This window comes from Dromiciops gliroides, chromosome 1, assembly GCF_019393635.1.
Source record: "Dromiciops gliroides isolate mDroGli1 chromosome 1, mDroGli1.pri, whole genome shotgun sequence".
Taxonomy (NCBI): domain Eukaryota; kingdom Metazoa; phylum Chordata; class Mammalia; order Microbiotheria; family Microbiotheriidae; genus Dromiciops; species Dromiciops gliroides.
Genome location: NC_057861.1, coordinates 734,619,201 through 734,645,231, shown reverse-complemented (window position 1 = coordinate 734,645,231; position 26,031 = coordinate 734,619,201). Strand labels below are relative to the sequence as shown.

Below are 26,031 nucleotides of genomic sequence, written 5' to 3'. Positions count from 1 at the left end.
GCTTATTGTTTCCTAGTCAGCTTTAGTCCCCATGGTTCATTGAGGCTCTGAGTATGTTAGTCCTTCCAGACTAGCCTGAAACCTTCTCTCAAGTAACTCCATCAGTTACCTCATGCTGACCAAGGTTAGTCCACTTGCCACCGGGATTCCCAGCTGCCCACAAACTCTATACCATGATTCCAGGCTTCTACGGGGAACTCCCCTCCCTTCCTTGCCCTAAAGCCCCTCTGTCCTCTGCTTTCACTGACCCCACCAAGCTAACAGCTGCTCGGGAATCCTGTGGCTGTCTATGCTTACACTGGACCCAGCGGAGGTGTGGTGGCCCTAGTTCTAATTCCGTACTGGTATCCTGGACACATTCCAGCCTCTCCCTTTCACTGACCTCACCCTGTCGGCTGGCACTTGGAGAGTCTTATGTATGACCTTGGTGAACCTCTGAAGAAGCTGAAATAGTTGAAATGTGATGCCTAGAATATGTCCAAGGTTTCAGTAAGCCCAAATGAACAAGGCTTTGGCCCAGGGCGCTGTCTTGGGAAGTGGGCATCCAGGGAGCCCTTTTGCCCTGGGCCTGAATGCTCAACTCTCAGGGGAACAGCCCGCCCCTCTCTTGGAAGCTATGATTGGCTTATTGTTTTCACGTTACCTCCCTTCCTGCTTCCCAAAAAAACTTCTTCTTGCCTAAGGAGAAAGAATGTCTCCTCCTGGCTGTGTTCCCATGTAAGAAATTTTAAAACGTTCTGGCGTTAGAGACCTGCAATTTGTTCTGGAGTTGAAAGCAGCGCTTATTGCTTTTCAAGAATGAACTCACCTATCACACAAAGGGAGAATCCCTTACAAACAATCTCCCTAATCGATAGGCTGAGGACTGGTACACACACACACACACACACACACACACACACACACACACAACCATACAAGTGAAAATTCTGCTTGTTCCAGCATCCCCGGTTTTGTTGGGGATGCCAAGGATGCTGATCTCTGTTGGTGGTCCACTGCTGATGAAGGTGCTTGGGAAAAGCTGGAAAGACCTAGGTTCAAATGGTGGGCCTCAGTTTCCTCAACTGTAAATTGAGAAGTCTGGGCTTAATGACCTCTAAGGTCCTTTCCAGCTCTAAGCCTACATCAGCTATCATTATTCTGAGCCACAGGCCAATTTCTATCCTTAAAACACGTGGGCTTAGGAAAAGGCAACTTAGGTTCAACACATTTAGGGGCTGGGAGCACATCTCTTCCATCTGTCTCCCAAGAACATCAGGCCCCAAACCTGTCCAAGCTCTTTCGTTGTTTTTTTTTCTTTTTTTTTAGTGACGGAATTGGGGTTAAGTAACTTGCCCAGGGTCACACAGCTAGTAAGTGTTAAGTGTCTGAGGCCGGATTTGAACTCAGGTACTCCTGACTCCAGGGCTGGTGCTCTATCCACTGTGCCACCTAGCTGCCCCTGTCCAAGCTCTTTCAAACCATCCAATTGAACCTTCATTTCCCCTGTACCAAAAAGTCCAGCCTCACTTTTCACACCAATTAATACAGAAAGCCAATGTCCCAAGTCACATGACCACCGTGATCCAGGAATGAACATGTCTGTGGCCATTATTCCCAGATCCATTTTTCTTTAAGTTTTCATTTTATAATTCAGAAAGCCACTGGCTGACCTGTGCAGAATAAAAAGTAACAAATAAGTATTCTGCGACTGGGGCTTGGGCAGTCGAAACTGTAATTGCATGCTGCCCACCTAACGTTCCCTTAAGGTCCTACTCCTTCCTTCTCCCACTCCTCTACCTGTCAGGCTATGCTACCATCACCCCCTTTCACCCAAACATTGATTTCAGGGGAGGGTGACTTGCTCCCTGGAAAACGTAAAAGCCACATTCCTGGAATAAGGTCAAGCCTTTAAGACTCTGGCCTCAGAAGCCAAATATCGGGGGTCAGTCCGAGCAGATTGATTTTTTTTTCCACACTTGGAGGCCCAGACTTTCCATTTCTTTCTACCACAGCATCTCGAATTGGACTTAACAACAAATATGAAGTCGGGTGTGATGTGGGTGATAATGAGCCCAGAAACCTTTAGCATCTATTTCTTCCCCTTAAAAGATTCCGACTCAGCGATCACACCATTCATTTGCCTTTGATTTACTCTGTCTTGAAATAAATTGAATATGAAAAAGAATTCCTTGGATTTAATGAGTTTCTTTTTTTTTTAATGAAGTCCTTTTACATCTTTTCTCAAACACTCTGTATTACTTATCTGTGTTCATGTATCTCCATCAATAAAATGTATGTTTGGGGGCAGCTAGGTGGTGCAGTGGATAAAGCACCAGACTTGGATGCAGGAGGACCTGAGTTCAAATCCAGCCTCAGCCACTTGACACTTACTAGCTGTGTGACCCTGGGCAAGTCACTTAACCCCAATTGCCTAAGAATAAAAATAAAGAATGTATGCTCTTGGAAGTTGAAGAATGTTCGGGGTTTTGTTCTCCCCCCACTCCCAGTGACTGGCCTGTTTACCTGTACACAAGACCAGACTTGGGCTATCATGGGACTGGGAGCTCCTTACACCCATGCAGGTGAGCAATAGTCTTTAGAGAGTTGCATTGGGGATAGAGAGAGTTTAAGCGACTTACTTAGAATCAGACACTTGGTAGTCTATGATCTTGGTGGGTATTTGAACCCGGGACTTTCTGATTCTGAAATTAGCTTACTTTCCACCTTCTTCTGAGCTTCCCTATTCCTGAGGAGGGTACCACCATCATCCAAGCTCACAATTTTGGTACCAAGCTCCACTCCTCACTCTCCCTCACCCCACCAATTCAATGTATTGTCAAGCCTTGTCATTTCTCTCCTAATTCCTCTTCTCTTTACTCACACTATCACTGCCTCTCACTGTAACAGCATTCTAACTTTGTCCCTGTGTTGAGGGTCTTCCCACTCCATCCATCTTCCACTCATCTGCCAAGCCGATTTATTTAAAAGCATTGGTCTGACCAGGTCACACCCCTCCTCAATCATCTCCCATGTCTCTCTATTGCCTTCAGTATCACTGAAGACTCTTCTGCTTGGTATTTAAGGCTCTTTAAAACCTAGACCCTTCACCAGACTCTAGGACCCAGCTTCACTGGACTCCCTGCAGTTCCTAGAGCAGAACACTCCATCTCCAGCCCTTGCTGCCTATTCCTTACAATGTTCTCCCTGCTTGCTTCTGCTTTGTAGAATCCCTAACTTCCTTCTAGACTCAACTCAAGTCCCATCTTCAACAAGAGGTCTTTCCTAGTCCCCCCCTAGAAGCCAATGCCTTCCCCTCACACCAGACTGCCTTCCATGTATTCTGTATGTCTCATGTAACTGGTTATCTGCATGTGGCCTCCACCATTATCGTGAATATGCATTGAGACCAGGGGGTATATTTATGCTTTTCTTGGTATCTTCAGTGTTTACTTAGCACAATACCTAGAACACAGGAAGTGCTTAATAAATGCTTGTTAACTCACCTGGTAAATAATAGGCACTTAATAAATACTTTAAACTGAATTCTGAATATGATGGTTTTGGTTTTATAGCCTGCCTATCCAAAAGCCTGGGTCAGAGGGCAAAAAGAACTCAGTGCCAGGCTCTTTTCCTTATGGCGCATTCCCCCAAATGCTTTGCAACTCTTTCAAAGGGTCCTTCAGAGCTGCAGAGCACTCTGTCGGAAACAGGGTTTCAAAGGTTCAATGCCTCCTATACAATGAAAGAACCTGAATTCAGAAATCATTGTGGTTATTCCTCCTCACTAACTAAAAGGTATTTACCACGATTTCTCACTTAAGACACTATCCCTCTTCAAGAAACAGCCTACTGGGGAATTTTCGGAGAGGGCCTGGGTGGGCCCCACTACCCAACCACTTCACCTCAAATATCTCTTCCATTATCAGGCCAGATGTTGTTCCCACTCCATAGGGACCTGATTAAGGTAAAACATATATTTTAAAGTAGGATTACTGAGCTGATAGGGTGGTTATCTACCAGAGAAGGACAGGATTAGCAGGGATCTCTTATCTTACTTATCCCTTCATCTTTGGCAGAGGGCAAAGAATGGTTGGAGCTAGGACAGCAGACAGGTAGGGGTTCACAGGAGAAGGAGCAAAGGCACTAAACCTTGGGTTCATGGGATAAAGCAGCTGGGTCAGTTAGAAATCAGAAGGCAAGCAGAAGAAGGAACTGACTGCCCACCTCAGGGTGGGGGAGCTGCTAAACTGGCTGGAGAGGAGGGAAAATGGGGGGAGGGGACATTGCTAAAAAGGACCTGGTCTTAGAAACTAAGGGTTCTCTTTCATTTCCATTTCTAATTAGAAGCTAACTCTTCTACGCCTCAGAATATGGCTTTGGACAAATTCTGGTGGAGTTTGTTTTGTTTTGTTTTAATTCTTTGGAAGAGAATTGGAGAAATCCCAGGGAGAGGTGGGTTTTCCCCACTGTTCACAAAAGAGAGAAATGGAGCCAGCATCAAGTTAATTAACAAAGGGGGAAAACAACCACAATAAGGCCCCATTTGTCTTCATTGGAATTACCCTGGTTCTGGCTTCCATTTCTCCATCAGTTCTGTTCATGGAGATCTGGCCTGGCTTTGGGGGCAGGTGTGTGTATTGGGGAAGGTTCTGTTTCAAAAGTTATCTGAATTAACTACTTGGCCATTAGAACAGCCATTTGACTGAAGAAGAGGAAGGGGAGGGTTCACCTGCTTACCAAGGCTGAAACTAGAATGCAAACAATTGCCCTATAGAAAGGAGAGAATAAATGATTAACTAAAGATCCAATTGGAAAGTGGTCAAAAGGAAGATTAAAATATAAGGAATGAAAAGGGAAATATGATTTAAGAAAATAGATTGAAGGAAAAAGAAAAATATCTCACTACAAAAAAAATTATGCCACCCATACAAAATCAGTGCAAAGTAGAATATAAGCTCATTGAGGGCAGGGATTGATTCCTTGACATCTTTGCATACCTGGTGTTGGACACAGTGTCTTGCAGCTAAGAAATGTTTCTTTAATCTTTATCCATAGTGTATGATCACAGATTTAGAGTTGGAAAAACATTCTAGAGACTAATTCACCAAAACTCTAATTTTCCTTATGAGGAAACTGAGTCTCAGAGAGATTAAATTTGACCACAGTAAGACTCATAGGTAGCAGAGTTAGGATTTTAACTCAGGTCATATAACTCCAAGGTTCAGAAAATTGGGAATCCATTAGTCAAGAATTAGGAAATAATGACTTTTTAAATTCAGACCGAGGCAAAAATTATAAAGTAGTTCAAACCCGGTGCCCTTGGCTAGCATCCTCATGCCAACTCCTAGCTATCCTGTCCTCCCTAGCCCCACCAGATCACTTTCCCTCAAAACATACCTGCCTTGGCACTCAGTCCCTTTGGACCCAGCTCTGTCCAAAAGCCTCCTGTAATAAACTAAGAGAAGACTGGTTTTCTACTCTGTCATACTGCCTCGTGTACAAAGACAATAAACACTGCCATGGGATTAGCACAGTATCCCAGTGAATTGGAGAGAGAGTGTGGGTTTGGAAATCTTACTTCTCTCAGACTCGTTTATTTTAGCAGTGTGACCTTTGTAAAGCCTCTTACCTTCATTAAGTCTCAGCTTCCTGCTCTGTAAAATGGTCGCACCAATTTTCCTCAAAGAAATGACCATAAAGCTCAAATGAGCATTGTATGTCACTGAATATTTTAAAAGTGCTACATAAATTCAAGTCATTGCCACTCTGTTTAATAGGAGGAAGCTGCCTTCTGGAGATACACTGACAAAATCTAAAGGAGAAAGGGTTTTTCTTTTTCTTCTTCTTCTTTTTTTTTTTTGTATTTGTAACCCAAGACCTTGCCCAGCATTGGCAAATAGGAGGCCCTCAGTAAATGCTTGTTGATTGACTGATGAATAGTGAGACTTTCATGCACTTAGCTATACCACCCCTGAAATCATACCATCATAGCTTTAGGGTTGGAAGGGATGTTCAAGTCCCCTTGTTGACAACCAACCCACTGATTTTATTGATAAAGAAACTGACATTCAGAGACATTTAGTTCCTTAGAGGTGGGCAGCTGGAGCGCCAGACCTGGAGTCAGGAAAGACTCATTTTCATGAGTTCAAATCCTGCATCAGACATCTACTAGCTGTGTGACCCTGGGCAAGTCACTTCACCCTATTTTTCTCAGTTTCCTCATCTGTCAAATAAGCCGGAGAAGGAAATGACAAGCCACTCTAGCATCTTTGCCAAGAAAACTCCAAATGGGATCACAAAGAGTCAGACATGACTCTTACAAGATAAACCAAGGAAGTGAGGAAGAGTAGAAAAGCAACATGGGGTCAGGCGACCTGAGTTCAAATCCTGGCTCTGATGATTACAACCTATTTGACTCTGGGCAAATCATTTCCCCTCCCTGAACCTCAGTTTCCTCATCTGTAAAATGACGTTGGACTAAATGGTCCCTGAGGTCCCTTCCTGCTGGAGATCTAGGATCCTTTGGTTCTATATCTCAACATAATCATTCCTCAACTGCATATAGCTATTGAATTGTAAGCTTCCTGAGGACAAGGGAAGTCTACTTATCCATTTTTGGTCTCCCCAACAATTTCATGTCCCACAGTGCCTTGCACTTTGTAGACTCTTAATAAATATCTCTGGGGCAAATGAATCTCTACTAGAGACTGTACAGTAAGGTGGACAGTATGTTAGACTTGGGATTCGGGAACATCTGGGTTCTAATCCCACCTCTCATAATTATCTGATTGAGCAGCAATGGGTAGGTCATTTAATTAGTCAATCAACATGCATGTAATAATTGTATTGCATGATGATGTCCTGTGTGTGCTCGGGATGCAGACCCAAAAATGAAACTTTCTCTGCCTCCAACCCTTCTGAGCCTCAGTTTCCTTACCTGTAAAACAGGGATATCAAAACGTATAGCACCTGCCACACCCAGTGGTTGTTTGGCCACTTAAGTGAGCCATTGTGTAGAAAGTACTTTTGCAAACTGTGAAGTGCTCTATAAATAGCAGTTATCAATTAAATATTAGAAATGAGAATAGGGAGCAGCTAGGTGGTGCAGTAGATAAAGCACCTGCCCTGGATTCAGGAGGACCTGAGTTCAAATCCAGCCTCAGACACTGGACACTAGCTGTGTGACCCATGGCAAGTCACTTAACCTTCATTGCCCCGCAAAAAGAAATGAGAATATACATAGATATTAGAAGGGTTTGTCAGAAAGCTATCTGGCCCCACTCCTTTACAGAGGTGTGTGTGGGGGTGGGGGAGTGGGGAAGGGCTGATCTACAACTATATCACTTATACATTGCATATAATGCCAGGTTTTCCCAACATACTGATCATTCTTTTAAATTCTTTGTTATAAAGCATGGTTGTCTGTGAGCAGAGGCATACAGAGGGCAAAGTCGGGAGAAGTAAAAAGAAAGATGAAAAAGAACCATCTCTCAGAAAGATAAATAGGGGATCAGGAGGAGTTGGGAAGAGGCCTGGATTTTGAGTCAGAGGCCCTGGGTTAAAATCCCAGCTCTGCCACCTATTCTGTATATTTTTTAAAAGCACTCACCACAATGCCTGGCCCATAGTAGGTAGTGTCATGGCGTCTGGCACACAGTAGGCTATCTATAAATGTGTATTCCTTTTCTTTCTTCATGTGCAAGTCATTTCAAGTAATTTTCTGGAACTCAGTTTCCTCCTAGGATTTCTCATCAATGTTTCCTTTTGTACCCAGACCTCTCAGATCTGTTCCAATCAGTCTAGCCTTAGGATGTTCACCCTGAGGTCATGGGCCTGACTATGCAGGGAGATGAGCCATAGCCAGGCAGGTTCCCCAAGCCTGCAAGAACTTTGCAGGCTGGGGGCACTATCTGTAGGACAGAAGATTAGGGGCTCAATGCTCACTTTCCCCACCCCACCCTCCAAAAAAGAGTTGGGCTCCCTGCCCTGGAAGAGGACTGACTGATCCTTAAATATTTGTTTGTTTCAGTGAGGGAAATGACCACTTAGCTGGTCTGGGAGGAATCCTTGAGCCACAATTTCACCCTTCCCCCAAGGATTTCCCCAAAATGAGTTCTCCAAATGACAAACTATTCCTTTGGGGGATAGTTTCTATTGCAAGAGGTTGGAGATATCCGAGCTGCTGGGGTCACTATTCCCCTTCCCCTACCTTAGAAATCAAACCCTATTAAATAATAAGCATTTCCTCTAAAATCAAGCTTGGGTAGATACCCTCTTCCTTCTTCCATGTTATTGTCATTTAGTCATTTCAATCATACCCAGCTCTTTGTGACTCCATTTGGGGTTTTCTTGGCAAAGATACTGGAGTGGTTCAACATTTCCTTCTCTAGCTCATTTGCCAGATGAGGAAACTGAGGTGAAAAGGGTTAAATAACTTTCCCAGTGTCACACAGTCAGCAAGTGTCTGAGGTCAGATTTGAACTCAGAAAGATGAGTCTTCCTGATTCCAAGTCCAATGCTTGATTCACTGTGCCATCTTACTGCTCCTTGTGTCAGGTCCCAACCCTCCATCTGACCTTCCGTTCATCCATCAACATTCGTTAATCCCATACTATGTGCTGGCTACACTGTCATGTACTGAGGATAAAAAGTATAAGCAAAACCAGCCCCGGCCCTCAAGAAGCTTACATTTGGAGGAAGTGAAGCTTGTAAGTCCAACTGAAAAAAAAAATGGTGTGTGGAACTGACCGACTTTCTTAATAAGATTTTTGTTTTTCTTGACCAGCACAGAAGAAAACAGGGAAGGAATATCTCCAAAGCCTTCTCTTGAATATTCCAATGAATCTGTGATGTCACCAAGGTGGGCATTTGCTTCAGTGAGTCAGACTACAATACATCCATGCCTTGCACCTCTTCACCATGTCCTCCCATTTAGAGGAGGCTATGTGGTATGATAAGAAGAGCACTCAGTGGCTCTCCAGCAAAAGGATCCATGTTCAAATTTCTGATGCATAATATCTCTATGACCTTGAGTAATTTAATCTCTCTGAGCCTCAGTTCCCTCATCTGTAAGATGAGTGCTGGACTATATGACCTCTGAGGTCCTTTCCAGCTTGAAGTCTGTGATCCTCTGATCCTAACATCAACACAGTGTGATAAGGTGTTTCCTTGATGAAACAACAGGAAATCTGGTCCACCCAACATGCTAGAGGTGGGGAGGGAGAGGGAAGGGTTTTTGTGGGGATTTTTCTTCTAGCCTGGCATATAATGAGCAAGTGCTTAATAAATACTAATTGACTCAAAAAGTAAGAATAACAATGAAATATGCAGGCCTTTTATTGATTTTCCTTCAACTCTTCATGCCATGAGAAGAAAAAAAGGGAAAATGTAAGCTCCCTGAGGGGAGACTTATTTTATTTTTGCCTTTATATCCTGAAGACCTAGCATATGTAGTACCTATGTAATAAACACTTGGTCCTAAATGGTCCTAACAAAGATAAAAGTACCTCCTTACTTTCTTTGTAGAGGTGAAGGACTATGGGTTTGGAATATTAAATAAAGCATTGGGTTTGATTGATAATTTAGTTTTTTAAAAAATGGAATGGCTTTAAAAAAATCTCTCTTTTTTGTTTTTGTTACAAGGGATAACTCTTTTTGGAGGAATATATATTTGGAAATGAAGGTAAAGTAGGAATAAAGGATAGCAAGAAAAATCCATAAATTTAAAAGCATATTTAGCCCCCATAAATTGATATTAATTTTGGATTTCATAGGATTGAAGATTTAGAATGGGAAAAGACCTTAGAATTTATGTTTTCCACCCTCCTTATTACATAGCCAAGGAAAAGAAAGTCCAAAGCAGGAAGGTGACTTGCCCAAGGGCATTCAGGGAAGCAGAGCTGGGATTTGAACCCATGACTTTTGACTGTAAATCTTCCCTCTTTTCCAAGCTCCCAGTAGGAATTCTTGTGACCAGGCTATATGTTTTTCTCACTGATTTAAAAAACCCCAATCTGGGAGGAGCTAGGTGGCACAGTGGATAAAGCACCTGTCCTGGTTTCAGGAGGACCTGAGTTCAAATTTGACCTCAGACACTTGACACTTACTAGCTATGTGACCCGGGGCAAGTCACTTAACCCTCATTGCCCAGTAAAAAAAACACAAAACAAAACGAAAACCACCACCACCAACAACAAAAAGACCCCAATCCTCCCATTGCCCCAAACTGAGGATTAAGTAGAGTATCTTGCTCCAAGATGCTGAAAGATTGGAACTATCTTGAAAGATGGGATTGTTTCATTCTTTGTATTTAGTGACCGGCACTTCATCAAAGCTTAAGAAAAAACAATGCACAGAGCCCTTACATTCTATTGGTTGTTTGTGACCGCAGTGCCATCTGGAAAAGTAACAGACTTGATCAATTCCTGTGGTTAGCAGGAGGCAACTGACAAAACAACAGCAAAGTCTTCCAAATGGCTCATCTCAGTGAACCATTTGGCTTTCCTGCTGGGTGTGGTATTTAGCCAGCCACTCCAATAGATGCCCCATAGTCTGAGGAGCAAGAAGAGGGAAGAAGACACTCCCTGCCCTTGAGGAACTTCTAATCAAAGGCAGAGGACAAAGACTAATAAATACACATGAACGCAAAGGACCAATGGGTGTAAAGTCAGATACATAAGTGGCTACAGCTGTGGAGAAACACACACTATGTCATGTAAAGGGAGCTAGGGGATAGGAGGAACAAAATTAGGCTGCATGGTCTGGTGGAGGGAATCTTGGAAAAAGAGAATGCTGGTCCTTTTCTGGCTCTGCCACTTGTTGGCTATGGGACCTTAAGGCCAATCACTTTCTCTCTCTCGGCCTCAGTTTCCTCCTTTGCAACATGACAGGGTTGAACTCAACTCTCCCTATCATCCCTTCTAATACTCTACAATTTCATGGAAAGGAGAAAGACACAAAGAATTGAAAACAAAACGAACACAGAAGAAACAAGGAGTGCTAGACTAAGTGCCAAGGGCGAATCCCCAAAGCTTAACAGGTTGCCAGAAAAACTCAACACGTTTCATCCCTGACAAGTCTCCCTGGGAACCTTCCCGCCCCCTACTACTTTTGCTCTGTGGGTGATGGCTACCTTGTTTCAGTGGTTTCCATGACCTGCTCGTCCGTCCCTTCGACGGCTGCTGATGGATTGTACCATATTCCATGGTTCTTTCCAACTGTTCTGAGCCTCCTGCATCTGAATTCAAAGAAGGGGAGCAGAAGCAGCTGGAAGAGAGAAACCAGAGTGGCATAGTCCAGCAGCAACCTTTGGAAGAACCATTCAGACTGCCTGGGGAGGGGGGGGACCAAACTCGCCTGGGCTCCTGATCCCTTTCCCAAGCCAGGAAAGGTCAGGGCTGCCTCAGGGCTCTTCCAAAGACCAACTTCCAAAGAGAACCCAAGGGTGGCTTCTCTGGTTGGGAAAGTGGCATTGAAGAATCAAAGGAGTTTGTCTTCAAACTCCCGCACAGTCTGAACCCAGGTTCTCCGACTCAAGAACCAGCCCCCTTTTTATTATACCACACTGCCTCCTTAGACTAATGGGGCTCAGAGGGGTGGAGAAGAGTGGTACATCATGGGCAAGCACTTTGTGTCCAGGCTCTAGGAGAGTGCCCGGCACATAGTAGGTCTACAGTCAATGGGTCAATAATGAATCAGTCCCTCTATTGATCAGGATAGAACCAAAAGGTCAGAATGTCCATTGAAGGCTTTAAATTCATGGTATCTTTTCATTAAATCTGGGCCTACTTCACTGCCCCTGAATTCCCAACCTTTAGTTCTAAGGGGGAAATAAATGGGTTCTCCCTTGGGTTCCTAAAAATCATGTTTAGAAAGACTTGACAGTCAATGGCCAACTTTCAACCTAGAGATGCACACGGATCCCCAGTGATTGGCACAGCCCAATTTATAGGATTTAAAGTAACAAATGATTGTCTATCACTCCCCAGAGCCTGCCACCAGCAACACAACTACACAGAAAGAAAGAAATCAGATCCCTTTTTAGAATCCTATCAGTCTCAGAGAAGTACCACTGAGCATACCAGCTCAACTAGAGAGAATAAAGGTTCACGTCAACCTCATGTACTTTGAACAAATGGCTTTCATTGGTAAACTGAGGCTCCCCTGCTATAAAAGCCTCCCCAAGCACTTTGGCCCTGCTGTATATTTGAACAATGCTTCAAATGAAGCAGGAACGGCTGGAGATTTGGGAGGTCAGGAAGCAAAGGCCCACTCAGCAAAGGCCTACTCACTGGGGTCACTCAGACGAGGGTTCAACATATTGACTTGGCTTTAAAACACCAGAAGCTGGTGGTGTTGGACAAAATACTTTTTGTACTACAAAAGAAAGAGGACAAATACTTTTGGACCCCTGCCACCAAGCACAGGAAGATCTAAGCAAACACATTTTTCCCCCTCCAGGCATGTCCAGTTTAGCCACAGCAGCACAAACAAAGCACAAGAAATGGGGGGAGATGGGAAAACCCCACAAGGCAACAGGACTTAGTGGATTAGTGGGGTAACTTGAGGGCAGACAGCAGTTTGTGAAAAATGACTGGATGGAAGAAGAGATCATTTTTAGCCATTTTAGGGTACTGGATATTTTTTAGATTGGCTGGGAGTTGGGATGTCTGAGGGGCACCCCAAAACGAATCGAAAAGGAGTTTCAGAAGATAAAGAAAATGGGTATGTGATATAGCGGAGTGGGAAGGGTGCCTGATTAAAGGTCTAATGATCACATATGTAGAAACAGCAGAGGCCTCACAGGCCACCTAATGCAGGAACTCAACCTTCCTTGTGTCCTGGACCCCTCTGACAGCAACCTGATGAAGCCTAAGGACCACTTCCCAGAATAATGCCTTTAAATGCATAAAATAAAACACCTAGGATTACAATGGAAACAAATTAGGTTGAAATACAACAAACAAAATCTTTTTCTTTATCACCCCACAAGTTCCTGGAACTCAGGTTGACTTTATTCCAACCTTCTCATTTTTACAGCTTAAGAAACTGAGGACCAGAGAAGCCTTAAGTGGCCAAAAGCAGGGTCAGGTCCTCTGACTCTATAAGCAGTGTTTCTTCCAATGTACCACATCGCTCTTGCCTTGGGTTCAAATCCTGACTTTGCTACTTATTACCATTAGAATCTAAGCAAGTCTCTCTTAGAATATAACTTTATCATGAGTGGGGATTATTTAAATGATTACATTAGTGTCTCTAGTACCTAGTACAACTCTGGCACTTGGTAGCCACTTAATAAATGCTTGTTGATTGATTGCTTGTGCAGCCTTGGAAGGACAAATTACTTAAGCTCCTTGGGCCTCAGTTTCCTCGTCTGTAAAAATTAGAAGGCTTCCTGAGGTTCCTTTCAGCTCTTGACCTATGACCCTGGTGCTTCTCTGAGTCTATTCTCCCATGCATCATACGAGAGGGTTGAACTGGATGACCTCTAAGGGCCTTTATAACTTAAATTCTATATATAGCTCTACAATCATATTCGGGAAGCAGGACAGCTTGGGAAATCTTCTGTAACAAATTAAGGGAGATCTGAAGAGTATTTATTGTCAAATACAGAAACCATTTAAACCAGGAGTTCTTAGTGACACGGACCTCTTTGGTATGCTGGGGAAACCTCTGGTCCCCTTCTCAGAATGACAGTTCTAAATAATTAAAGGAAATACTCAGTTGGATGGATAGCTTAATAAATGTAAAGATGTCATTTTTTTTCTCTTCCAAATTCATGGACCCACAAAAATCTAGTGAAGGATCCTTCCCCCAAGGAGACCATGAACTCCTTGAGAGCAGCAACTGTTTTTTGCCCTTTTTTGGTTAATATCCTCAGCATTAAGCACAGTGTTTTTAAAAAATGCTTCTTGATTATTGACTGAAACACTGATTTAAATACTTACAGATGTAAAGATAATTGTCCCAATGGTTGGTAAGCACAATGTAGGACAGCAGATAAAAAATGAAGGCAAGCCATAGAATTGCGGGTTAAAGGGCATAGCGCTAAGATGAGAGCCATCTTTGTACCACAGCTACCAGTGTTGGAAAGAAACCATCTTTTTTGTTCAGTTGTTTTCAGTTGCATCTAAGTCTTGGGGATCCCATTTGGGGTTTTCTTGGCAGAGATACTAGAGTGGTTTGCCATATCCTTTTCCAGTTCATTTGACAGATGAGGAAACTGAGGCAAACACGATTAAGTGACTTGCCCAGGGTCACACAGTTAGTTGGTGTCTGAGGTCAGATTTGAACTTGGATCTTCCTGACTCCAGGCCTGATGCTCTAACCACTGCGTCACCTAACTGCCCCAAACTGTCTAGAACTTAAAAAAAAAAAAACCACCAGGAAGTGAAGAAATGAACATCAGATTCATACCTAAATGTATGATCCACAGGCTCACTTGTGATCAAGCTTCCTCAGACAACAGAACATTAAATGCACACCAATATAGAGAAGACAACATACCCACAATTTGAAGGGGTGAGGGAGAATCTCAGAAGCAAGGTTTAGGTGGACTGACAAACAGGGGTGAGCCATTTCCATGCCTGACACTGCATCAGAAATGCATAAATAAGTCTAAGATCTGTGATTTCTTTGGGGTCAGGGAACTTTCCAGTGTGTGGGGCTTTGGAGGCAAGGCTGCAAGCCATCTATCTATAGCTTATGAGAGAACTCCTAGACTGCTGCTTGATGCCTCTAGAGTTAATTGACTAGTCCAAGGTCACAGAGCTAATAAGAAACAGAGTTCAGACATAAATCCAGGCCTTCCTGAACAACAAACCTACCCCATTCCCTAATATGCTGCCTCTGTAAAAATAAATAAGTGAAATTTTATCAAGAGAAATTAAGGGATTGTGGAGTACAAGGAAGACCCTGTCTTCAAGGGCCAGGTAGCTATCCTCTAAGTTATGTCTTAGGATTAGCCACATCAGCCGGATCCCAGTTTGCTGCTATGAATTCAGTCAGGTTACCTTTAGTCTCACAAGTACGTCTTCTGGTGGCCGAGTCTTGGCTAGAAGTGCTTCGCCGATAAACAACGTGGGGCTTGTTGTGTTCATCTTCATATTCTTGGCCATCCAGGAGGAGCAGTGGCTCTATAAAATAGTCCCCATCGTGAGACCGGAATGTGCCCAGCTGAGAACAAACAGGGAGAAAGAAGTATTCAATTTCACCTCAGTTCACAAAGAGCCAACCACAATCATTGAAAAAATAGAAGCCATCTCTAGAAAACAGAGGTTCCCTCCTGCCTTTGCTTACAGAAATTGACAAGAGGACACAGCAAGGAAAAAACCAGTTTGCTCACTTTAGGACCATGCTTCAAGCAAAGACCATCTGTCAGGTATGGTCTAGCAGAAAGTTCTTTTATGTATGGGTGGGACTGGATGGTCTCTTCCAACTCTCAAATTCTGTGTTTTTTTATTTCTCCTGCCCATTCTGCCTGATAAATCTGAACTCTCTGATCCTAACATATCACTGAGACCTGAGTTCAAATCCCAGGTTGGCCAATCACTACCTGTGTGGGTTTGGGCAAATCACTTGCCATCTCTGGGACTTTTAGTTTTGTTTTACATCTATAAAATATGAGGGTGAAAGTAGACAGCCTCAAAGGTACCTCTTGTTTTGTATCTATGACAAGAAATGAAACCCAATTCTACTCCAATTTTGTCACACACACACACACACACACACACACACACACACACACCTTTCTTGAAGCTCAGATGTATAGGGAACTATTAGCAATCAAGTATTTTAGAACCTCAAAGGAATAGATATATGGTATCTCATGTCATAGGCAAACTGAGACCAGAGGGTCAGAAATGAGATAGAGAAAAGTAGGTTTGGTGCTGAATTCTCTGGTAGTTGGTCTCCCTGTTTTGGGAAAACTCTTTGGCATTATTCATGAAAAATTACAAAACTATTCAGAGCCTTTGAACTGGTCAGTCTTCCTACAGCATCATACCCATGCAGACTACTGGTGGCCACAAAAGCTATCTGTAGAAAAAACAAGTCCTAGCAGCAAATTGGGTAATATCATTGGAAGCAAAGGGGCAGCTAGGTGGCGCAGTGGATAATGCACCGGGACTGGATTCAGGAGGACCTGACTTCAAATCCAGCCTCAGACACTTGACATTTACTAGCTGTGTGACCCTGGGCAAGTCACTTAACCCTTATTGCCCTGCAACTAACTAACTAAATAAAAATTTAAAAAAATTTTTTAAATACCATTGGAAGCAAACTGTGTGCCCAACCATTAAGGAATCGCAGAACCAATTGTGGTATATGAGTACAGTGGAGCATTAGGATGCCTGGCAGCTGGTGGCCCAATAAATAGAGCACCAGACCTGCAGTTCAGAGAGAGCTGGGATCCCAAAGACTTGAACACGACTAAAAAATGACTGAAAACAAACAAGTGAAAATAGTATAGTACTAGCATCTACATCAACGAGTTGTTTTGAAGTTCAAATGAAATAATATTTGGAAAAATGCTTAGCTCAATGTCTGGCACATAGTAGGTACAATAGAAATGCTCTTCCATTCCCCCTTGGCTAAGGAATAACTACTATGAACACATTTTCTAGAGCAAAACATCCTTCCTGAGTGATCCCAATATGTTTTGTTCTTAAACTGGGGTCCATGGACCCACAATATGGGGAGATCTGTGAACTTAAAAAGAAACAGATATCTTTATTTTTCTGGTAGTAGTTTTTTTTATTTTAATTTTTTATTTTTGGTGGGGCAATGAGGTTTAAGTGGCTTGCCCAGGGTCACAGCTAGTAAGTTTCAAGGGTCTGAGGCTGGATTTGAACTCAGGTCCTCCTGAATCTAGGGCCGATGCTTTAACCACCATGCCATCTAGCTGCCCCTGATATCTTTATTTTTCAATAAATTCTAGCAAATTTAGCATTTCCTTCAACTGTGAAGTTTAAAAAAATGTATTCTGAGATGGCTATGAACTCCACCAGACTACCAAAGGGGTCCGACATATATACAAAAAAACAGTTAAAAACCCTCGCCCTACTAGAATGTAAGCCCCTCAGGGGAAGGGGCTGCCTCTATTTTGCCTTTCTATCCACAGTGTTTAGTACTGTGCCTGTTATAAAATAAGCACCTAATAAGTTCGTTCATTCATTCATTCATCCATCCATCCATTCATTCATTCATTCATTCATTCACAGTTTGATGAATACTAGATCCAGAGTCAGAAAATCTAGATTCAAATCCTGGCTCTTCCAGTTAACAGCTTTTTAATCTTGGAGCAGATGGGCTTAGTCAAAGGATGTGGATTTGAATCCTAGTTTTCCTCAGTCTTTTCCACATCAAAATCAAAGTGAGCATTTCCCCACTCAGCACATGACTGCAAAGTTATAAATGAGGACAACGGAAAACAGGAAAAAAAAGTCAGATCAAATAATTTTTAAAATTTGACATTTAAATTGTTTTAGGTTTATAGAATGCTTTATATCCATTTTCACATCTGAGCTTCCTGACAGTCCCATAAGGCAGATGCTATTGCTATTATTATCCCCAATTTACACATGAGGAAACTGAGGCTCACGCAATAAGTATCAGAGCTGGGATTTCAATCCAGGCCATCCAGACGCAGCTCAAACAGTACAGATGGTAAAATTTTCAGTGTGAGCATTTAAGCCTCAGAAATTGGTAAATGTTACAAATCAGGGTTTGACCTGTTTATTTTTCTCATTGTCTAGAGTTAAGAAAGACTGGAGAAAATGTTAATGTGTATCAAACTTTAAAAGTATGGTGTCTGTACATTTTTTTTTTGAGAGCAGGTTGTTAAACATTTACCAGCACACCTTGCTGCTCTATTGCAACATTGTTTCTAATGTGTCAAAGTTAGAAAACATCTTTCTTTTAAAAATCAGCCAACTGCTGAAGTGTAAAATGTTCAAGTGTAGTTCATTATCTGTAGCAATCTCTCTTTTCTCCTGTTTTGCTTTCAAGAAGTCGGGAAGTGAACTGGATGGGGCTGGAGAGAGGGGTGTTGTGAAATTACATGCTATTTCAAAATAGAAAGGAGAAAGGGGGAGGAGAAAGAAGCAGAGGAGGGAAGGAGAGATTTGAGGGTCACAACCTTTGGGGGCTCTGAGTGAGAAATTGGTGAGAGGTATAGCAATATCTACACACCAAGTAAAAAATGCAATTCCCTTGTTTCTCCTTTGATGCTATGCAAACCTGCAATAGTCACAGTCTCTCTAAGGCTCAGTTTCCTTATTTCTATTAGGTAGGCTCACCCCTGCCTTTTTGTTGTTGTTGTTGTTGTTGTTGGGCAATGAGGCTTAAGTGACTTGCCCAACTTGCCCAAGGCACATAACTAGTAAGTGTCAAGAGTCTGAAGCCAGATTTGAGCTCAGGTCCTTCTGAATGCAGGGCTGGTGCTTTATCTAACTTCCTCCTTATTTCTAAAATTAGGTGCTGGACCATGAGCCTCTAAAGCCTTTTCTAGCTCTACTTAATAGGCAGCATTAAGATGATTTGCAAAACTCTTTATGTGTTATCTGACTTGACCCTTACAACAACTGTGGCACAGATTGCTATGACTCTCTCCATTATACAGATGGAAAAACTGAGATTCATAGGTTAAATGACTTGCCAGGCCCACACATTTAGTAAGTATGAAGCAGGATTTAAGACTTCCTGACAGTCTCTATCCACTAATTACACCTAGATGATACCTTGTAAAAGTGAGTCATATATATGGAGTTCTTAACTTGGTGTTTTCATAAGAAAGAATTATTGTATGCATTTCTATTTTGAAATTGGAATTTGGGGCAGAGGGAATGAATATGTACTGATTTACAAGATAGACTATGTTCTATTTGAACATGATTCTACCCTTACTTTTTCGGGGAGGGGGGGGCAGGAGAGAGACAGAGAAGGAAGTAGGAGGTGCCAGGCACCAGAGAAAACTCGTCCTTCATGTCTGTCCCAGAGACATGGGAGTGAATCTATGATGAGAAGCACTAACACCCTTCTGTGGTGACCAACACACCACTAATGTCAATCCATCTCCATCGAATTATCAGGGCCAGTTTCAATTCACAAAGTGACAGTTTCTAGGAAAGAGGGTAGGCTAACAGGGCTTGGGGGCAGCTACAGAAAACAGTCAATACTGATTGGCATCCACTCCTCACAATGCAATAAGTACTGGGGAAGATAAAAATATCAATAACACAAGGTCCTGTCTTCAAGTTTGAAGAGCTTACAATATTAAGAGCAGGGCTTGTGACCTCTATCATGTATCCCTTATCCTCCACTAATTATAGGAACCCAAATCTACAGCAGGAGGGGTCCCAAAAGACCAGGTAGTCCAACTTCTTCATTTAACAAATAGGGAAACTAAGTAACATGGCTGATACCCCATGGGCAGCAGTAAGAATCCAAGGAAAGATCTCACCATGCATCTTTGGATTCCAGAGCTAAACCTCTTTGCACAGTACCCAGAATTTCAAGGCCCCAGGTTTACATCCTGGCTTTGCCTTTTCCTAGCCATGTGATCTTGGGTAAGTAATTGAATGTCTGTGGTCTTTAAAAAGTTATAGAATAGAGCACCAGCCCTAGATAAAGCACTGGCCCAGGATTCAGGAAGACCTGAGTTCAAGTCTGGCCTGAGACACTTGACACTTATTAGCTGTGTGAACCTGGATAAGTTACTTAACCTTCATTGCTCCAAAAAACAAAACAAAACAAAAAAGTTAGAGAATGATGGCTTTCTTAGCTGGCAGGGACCCGGAGTTCATCTTACCATAACCCTTCCTTTGACAGATGAGGAAAATAAGAGATACTAAACAAGAAAATCACACAAGTAGTAAGTAAAGAAGCAAGGTGAAAAGTCTAGATTTAGAGTCAAAGGGACTGGATTCAAAATCTGCCTGCTTGCTACTTCCTATCTGTGTGAGTTTGGGGAAGTCACTTCACTTCTCTGGTATTCAGTTTCTATATCTGAAAACATGAGGAGACTGGACAGTTTGGCCTGGAAAAATGCCTTTTAGCTTTGCATCTGTGATCCTCTGATCACTAGGTTGTTCACTCAGATTATTGCCTCACCAGTGAAAAAACAGCACCCAAAGTTAAGGCCCTACTATTGTTCTAGCCCCTTTCCTTTTATCTGCAGATCAAAAAGAGATACCAAATCTCTGTCACTGAAGTCTCCTACTTATCTTCGATGTGTCAGGGGGAAGGGGTGGGGGGACAGGGCAGCCTCCAAATTTAACTTACTGATCATGTATTAAACATAGAACTTAGGGGCAACTAGGTGGCACAGTGGATAAAGCACCAGCCCTGGATTCAGGAGGACCTGAGTTCAAATCCGGTCTCAGACACTTGACACTTACTAGCTGTGTGACCCTGGGCAAGTCACTTAACCCTCATTGCCCCACAAAAACAAAACACAACAACAACAAAAAAAAACCGCAACAAAAAAAAGTAGAACTTTGTTTCTTGGGGAGGTATGGGGTCATGAGAGGAGCTATGAAATGTGGCTGAGGCAGTCTGAGACCCCCCATCACTGTTCATCTTCAATCACTGTTCATCTTCACTTTCTGCCCCTAAAATACATCAAGATAAGCAAGTTTTATAATTGTTCACAGTGGGATGGACAAATATGTTTTAAGGCCTGCCTACAACAGGATGAGTGCACTGAATACAAAGGATGACAGTAATTGTCCCTGCCCTCAAGGAGATTATAGGTAACATGTGCTGATTTAGACCTATCCTACTTATTTCCAGTTAGTCAACAAGCAATTTACTAAATACTTAGTGTATGCCAGGAACTTCCAAAAAGTTTTGAGCTTATAAGTTAAACATAATAGAATGTAAGCTTCTTGGGGAAAGAGTTTTCAACCCCCCCCTTTCTTCTTTGAATTCTATAACTAACCCCAACACCTTAAGCACATATTTTAGGTACTGGATATTTGTTGTATTCAATTGAATAAGAGAGAAGACAACCAATGGCAAAATGATCCCCACCAATGGATTTCTCCCCATCATTTCCCCTCACCAACCAACGGAAAACTACCAGATACTAGCTTAGAGCCTTCTATCTGAACCATTCTTATGTCTCTCAAAGGAATCCTTGGGATTCATCCCGGAGGGGTAGGGGAGGGTTTTGGGTGTTTACAGTTTGGGCGTTTAAACCCTCAGTTCTCTCCCCCATCGTCCTGGGATCCAGGTAGAACCCTTGCCGAGGCTTTCAGGGGGGTCTGAAAGAGTTCGGGACACTGCCTAACCTCGACTTCCTACCTTCTCCCCACAGCATCCTCTCTCAGGGCACCACCAACAGCGGCCGATCTTTTGCCCTCTGGCTGGGGGCGGGATGATTCACCGCACCCCCCTCAGCGCCCAAGTCTCGTCTCCGCCCACCCAAACACAATCACAACAACTCAACGCGCCTGGCTGCTGCTGCAGGCGTTTGCTCCTCGGCTTAGGAAAGGGGACCTTCGCGGTATGGGGGCTTTGCCCCTGCTCCCAGAAGTTTGGGACGACGATGTACCAACCCTGCCCCAAACTCGCAGCCCCCCGGATGCTGCCCACCGCCGGACACCTGGGTTACTCTCTACCCCAGGAAGGAGGGATTGAGTACCTGCGGGGCAGGGGTAAGTAGAATGACCTACCCCCCCAGGAGAAAGCCAAGGGGAGGAGGGGAGGTGGGCCAGAAAGTTACTCTACGTTGGCAGAACTGTCCCTCGGATGAGGGTGTAAGACCCTACCTAACCCACCGCGCAGTATAATTGAAAAAAGCCATCCAAAAAACTTTCTGCGTCACTAAATGCGTAGCAAAAGTGCAAACTGTCCCGGGATGCTGAGACTCTCCCTCCCTGCCCTATCCAGAGAACTCTTCTGCTCGTTCTGAGTGGGCAGCACCCCCTCCCCCCAACAGGTTAAACATCACAGGCTGCAGTTCGGGGGGCAAAGTACCCCACCAAATGCGCAGCTGCCGCCAGCCGGGGTAACAGGCAGTCCCTTCCTCCTCCCTAAATGAAACTTGAGACGCCAGCTCCCCCTCCTGGCCCTGCCTCCCTCCCTCCCTCAGTCCGTCCGTCCGTCCGTCCCCCCCCCCACCCCCCCCATCTCTATCTAGTGTTCAGTTCCCTGAAGGAACTCAGTGATACCGCGCCCCTTGCCCTCCCTCACTGGCCTCCTAGGCCACTAGTCTCAGGACCCCACCAACAGGGTGCAGGGTGCAGGGTGCCCCCTGGCAGACTGTGGGGGCCGTCCCATAGCCTCCAACTTAATTAAACGCGTCCGGAAAGGGCTCCTCCCCAAGGCCCTGGGCAAGCCCCTTCCCGCCCCGCCCCCAGCTCTCCGCCCCCTCTCTTACTCCTTGGGTCCCTCCCCGCTCGCAACCCATCAATCCTCCCTTGGGTTCCTAGAGTGACGGTCGGTCACGTCCTCAGTCCAACTAATCTAAAAAGAACTGGATTCCTTCCTGAGAGGAAAGACCGACCATACTCTTTGCCTCTCTCTCCCCTTTCCCTTCCCTTCCCGTCCCATTACGTCGGGTCCCAAGAAGCTCCCTCTCTCAGAGACTGGGAATGAAGCCCTCTCTCCTTCACAGCTCAGAGCCCATGCCTGACCACCAATAAAGCCGCGGGTCCGCCCCTTCCCTCACCTTTTCCCTCTGGTAATAACCACCCAAACAACTCCACATGCATTTCGCTTTACTGGACGCTTGCAGGCACAATTATAGTGCTAGGTAGAAGTAAACCGAACTTCATCTCGATAAACCTGAATTTAAACAACATTGAAGCCAATCTAGGACCGCTAGACTGTATGCTCCTTGAGGGCAGGGGGCATCTGGTATGGATATTATCCTCATCTCTCTGTCCTCCGGAATCTTAAGGTTATCTCCAATTTATCCTGTTTATATCTTGTTTGCATGTTTGTATGTTGTCTGCCTTACTAGTTGTTTGTATGTGAGCTCCCTGAAAGCAGGGACTCTTGTCTTTCTTTGTATCCCCAGTGCTCAGCATGCTGCCTCACACACAGGCCCTTAAAAGTGCTGGTTGGCTTTCACATAGTAGGCTCAATATTTTTTGTTGTTGAATTGTGATAGAGTGCCTAGTGATGTGACAAGAAATGGATGTTTGTCTAGGAAGTTTTAAAGGCATCCCCCCCACCCCCCAGCACCCAGACCCATGAGGTTACAAAGATCAGAGGGCAATTAAGACGTCAGCAAACGGGGAGGGAGGCCTCGAGGAAAGGAAGGGAACACTTACCATTCCTGAACAGAGGCTTATTACAGCTGTGTGCTCGGACTTGGTATTGACATGTCCTCTATAGAAACAGTGCTTGAGCTCAGCGTCCTCTTCGGCATAAAACTTTGTTTGGTTAACCCCGGGTTCTCCGAGGAGGGTGACAGTGAAAAGTGGGGCGATAAATCCGGCATGGGCTGTGAGATTAAATAAAAACTGCTGCCCGAAGGCGGAGAGTCGATAGTGCGCCTGGGAAGAGGAGAAGGTGGAGGAGGTGGAGGCTGCGGCGGGCCAGGGGTCAGTGTCAGAATTAATGCTCCGTCGTCTTCTTTTGAAGTGCATGTTCGTGGGAAAAGCTTCTCCGAGGGCATTCACTCGGGTGGGAGACACGATCTCATATTCACTCAGACTCTCCAACAGTTTAACTGCAAAGCAACGCAGACAAATGCACAATTCATGTTTCCTCCGAGCTTGATTAAAGGGTAGGCGGGAGGGAAGGAGGGAGAGAAGAGAGATGGGGGGGGGGGGGGCAAGCATTCCCCCTAGTCTTATCTCAATAGAGTTCTTTCTGCCTGTCAAAATCCGTCCCACAGCCCTCCACCTTCCAGTGGAGGGGCACGGAGCAGCTAGGTAGCTTTGGGGCGAGAGATCAGGTTAAACCTTGGCCTGGCCCGGTTGGAGGGGGTGGGGGTGGGAGTGGGGGGCGGCCCGCGAGGAGGAATTAGTAAGCCGGCTCGAAAGTGTCATTCACTAGCCATTGGCTGCAAAATACAAAAGGCGAGTTACAGATACTGCGGGCCGGAGGGGGAGGTTTCTTTCGAGGAAAGAGACCAGCCCACGGGTCCTGCTGCCCCGCGGGCGTCCGAGCCGGGCGGGCGCTGGGAGGATCCGGGGATGGGGAAGTCCTGGAGGCCGGGGGCAAGCTCGGACACATGGGTGATGGGTACTCATTACCTTGTCGCGGGTGCAGTTTCGTTTTCGAAAGCGCTGCAGCCTGCAGGGTCATCTCCAATAGATCCCACAGGAGTAACAGTAGTAATACCACTGCCCAGGATACAAACTGCATGGTGCTCCCCCCACCCCTCCCCCGCGGCCCCCACCCCCGCTCTCCTCTTCTTGGTGGCGGCGGCGGCGGCGATCCTCGGGCACGGCTGGGCTCGACTCCGCCTGCGTGTGCGCGACCCACCGCTCCGAGAAGGGGCCAAGAGAAGGGACTCGGAGAGAGCGAACGAGCGAGCAGAGAGAGCGAGCGAGCGAACGGACTGGCGGGCAGGCGGGCGAGTTCGGGGCTTCCGGAGGGCTCCTCTGCTTAGGAGGCGCTCCGCGCCGGGGCCGAGGTTCCCGTCGGGGGTGCAACGAACGGCCCCGACTGCGCGGAGAACTGGAGCAGGGGCACGAGCGGCGAGAAGCGGGCGCGCCTCCCCGGCAGCACCGGCATAATGGAACAGCCGCAGCAGCCGGCTGTAGGAGTCCGGGGGCAGGGGCGCGCGGCGCTCGCCGGGGCTCTCAGGGCGCACGCCGCTGCCGCCGGGGCACTTGGAGCCCAGCGAGCCGCCCTGCTACCGCTGCCGCTGCTGCTGCTGCCGCCGCTGCCGCTGCTGCTGCCGCTGCCGCACGGAGCGGGGGGCGTTGGGGGTGGCCGGCTTGGCCCGCGGGAACACGGCCGCTCAAATAGCCCCGGTGCACGCCTCTTGGAGGAGGGCAGCGGGGCTGAGGGGAGGGGAATGCGAGCGCGGAGGGACCCGCCTCCTTGCTGCTGGTCAGGACCTCAGGACCCCGAGCAGCTGAGCCGAGGCGAGGGGAGGCGAGCAGAGCTGCCGTGCTAGTGCTAGCTAACTAACCCCCGAGGAGGCTCCCTTAGGTGGAGGAGGCGCCCGAACTTAGCTAGCAGGAGGAGGGATCAGGGGCTTTCCTTTTTAAGAGAGAGGAGACTCTCAGGAGGTGGAGAAGCGATTGGCTACTTGCGGCTGTGCCCAGCTGCTCCCAAAGTTTGTTCTCCCTGATTTTAACTGGAAAGCGACGAAAGTAACTGTACTCTCCAAACCGGCCACCACTTAAAAAAAAAAAAAAAACTTTTTTAGTGGAAGCCATCGCGGGAAGGGACATCTTCCCTTTCAATCCCTGCTCACCACTGGGTTGGTTGGTGATCAGTAAAAAAAGTTGACTGCCTGGACCAAGTTTTAACTCAGTCTTAAGAGAACAGTAGAGGATTTCCAGGGCAGAGTTGGGGGCTGTCGGAGACTTTAGAAGTGGGGGCTGTTTTGACGCCTTTTCTGCGTTTAATTACATTGCAGCAGGGGGGAGACGCACCCCAGGCGCTTAGAGATGAGGGGGTTGGGGAGGGCTGGACTTGGAGTGGTTGCCCCCCCCCCCCCCGATTTCTCAATCCTGTCCTCAGCTGTGATTGTTGCCAAAGGCAGATGCTTGAAAGGGATCATAGTTGTAAATTACACTTCCAGTTTTTAATTTGTAAAGTTTACAGAAAGGGGAAGGGAAGGGATGGGGGGGGAATAAAGAGCAAGAAAAAGGGGGGAAAGAAAGCAAGAAAAAAGATAACATCAACTGGTACATTGTAGCAAGTCTTTGGCAGTTACAAATAAATCGTGGAGAGAGGAATGTTTTGTTGGGATTTTTTTAGTCAGTGAAACTTGGCATGGGATTGACTATTTATACCTAAGTACACCCAGAGCACATTTACATTTATTCAACTACCCGGGTTTGACAGAAAAGCTAATGGCCATTTTGTAGCTACCCTTAAACTGAGTGAATTGTAGTCAACCTGGGCTGTGTTAAA

General features: G+C 45.3%; 1 protein-coding gene across 3 annotated transcripts in view; it reads right to left on the bottom strand.

Annotated features, from left to right (window-relative positions):
• ADAMTS9 (ADAM metallopeptidase with thrombospondin type 1 motif 9) overlaps positions 1–24,309 on the bottom strand; it is a 195,145-nt gene extending 170,836 nt beyond the window's left edge. For 2 of the 3 annotated variants that reach the window (XM_043979758.1, XM_043979759.1), the window contains exons 1-3: positions 24,192–24,309; positions 23,262–23,662; positions 14,994–15,156 (exon numbers count right to left, since the gene is read on the bottom strand). In XM_043979758.1, the coding sequence (XP_043835693.1) occupies positions 14,994–15,156; positions 23,262–23,662; positions 24,192–24,303 (676 nt within the window). In that variant the 5' untranslated portion in view covers positions 24,304–24,309. Of the gene's footprint in view, positions 1–11,113; positions 11,248–14,993; positions 15,157–23,261; positions 23,663–24,191 lie in introns of those variants that run through there. The other variant, XM_043979760.1, reaches the window with a different exon arrangement.
• Positions 24,310–26,031: the final 1,722 nt, after the last annotated feature.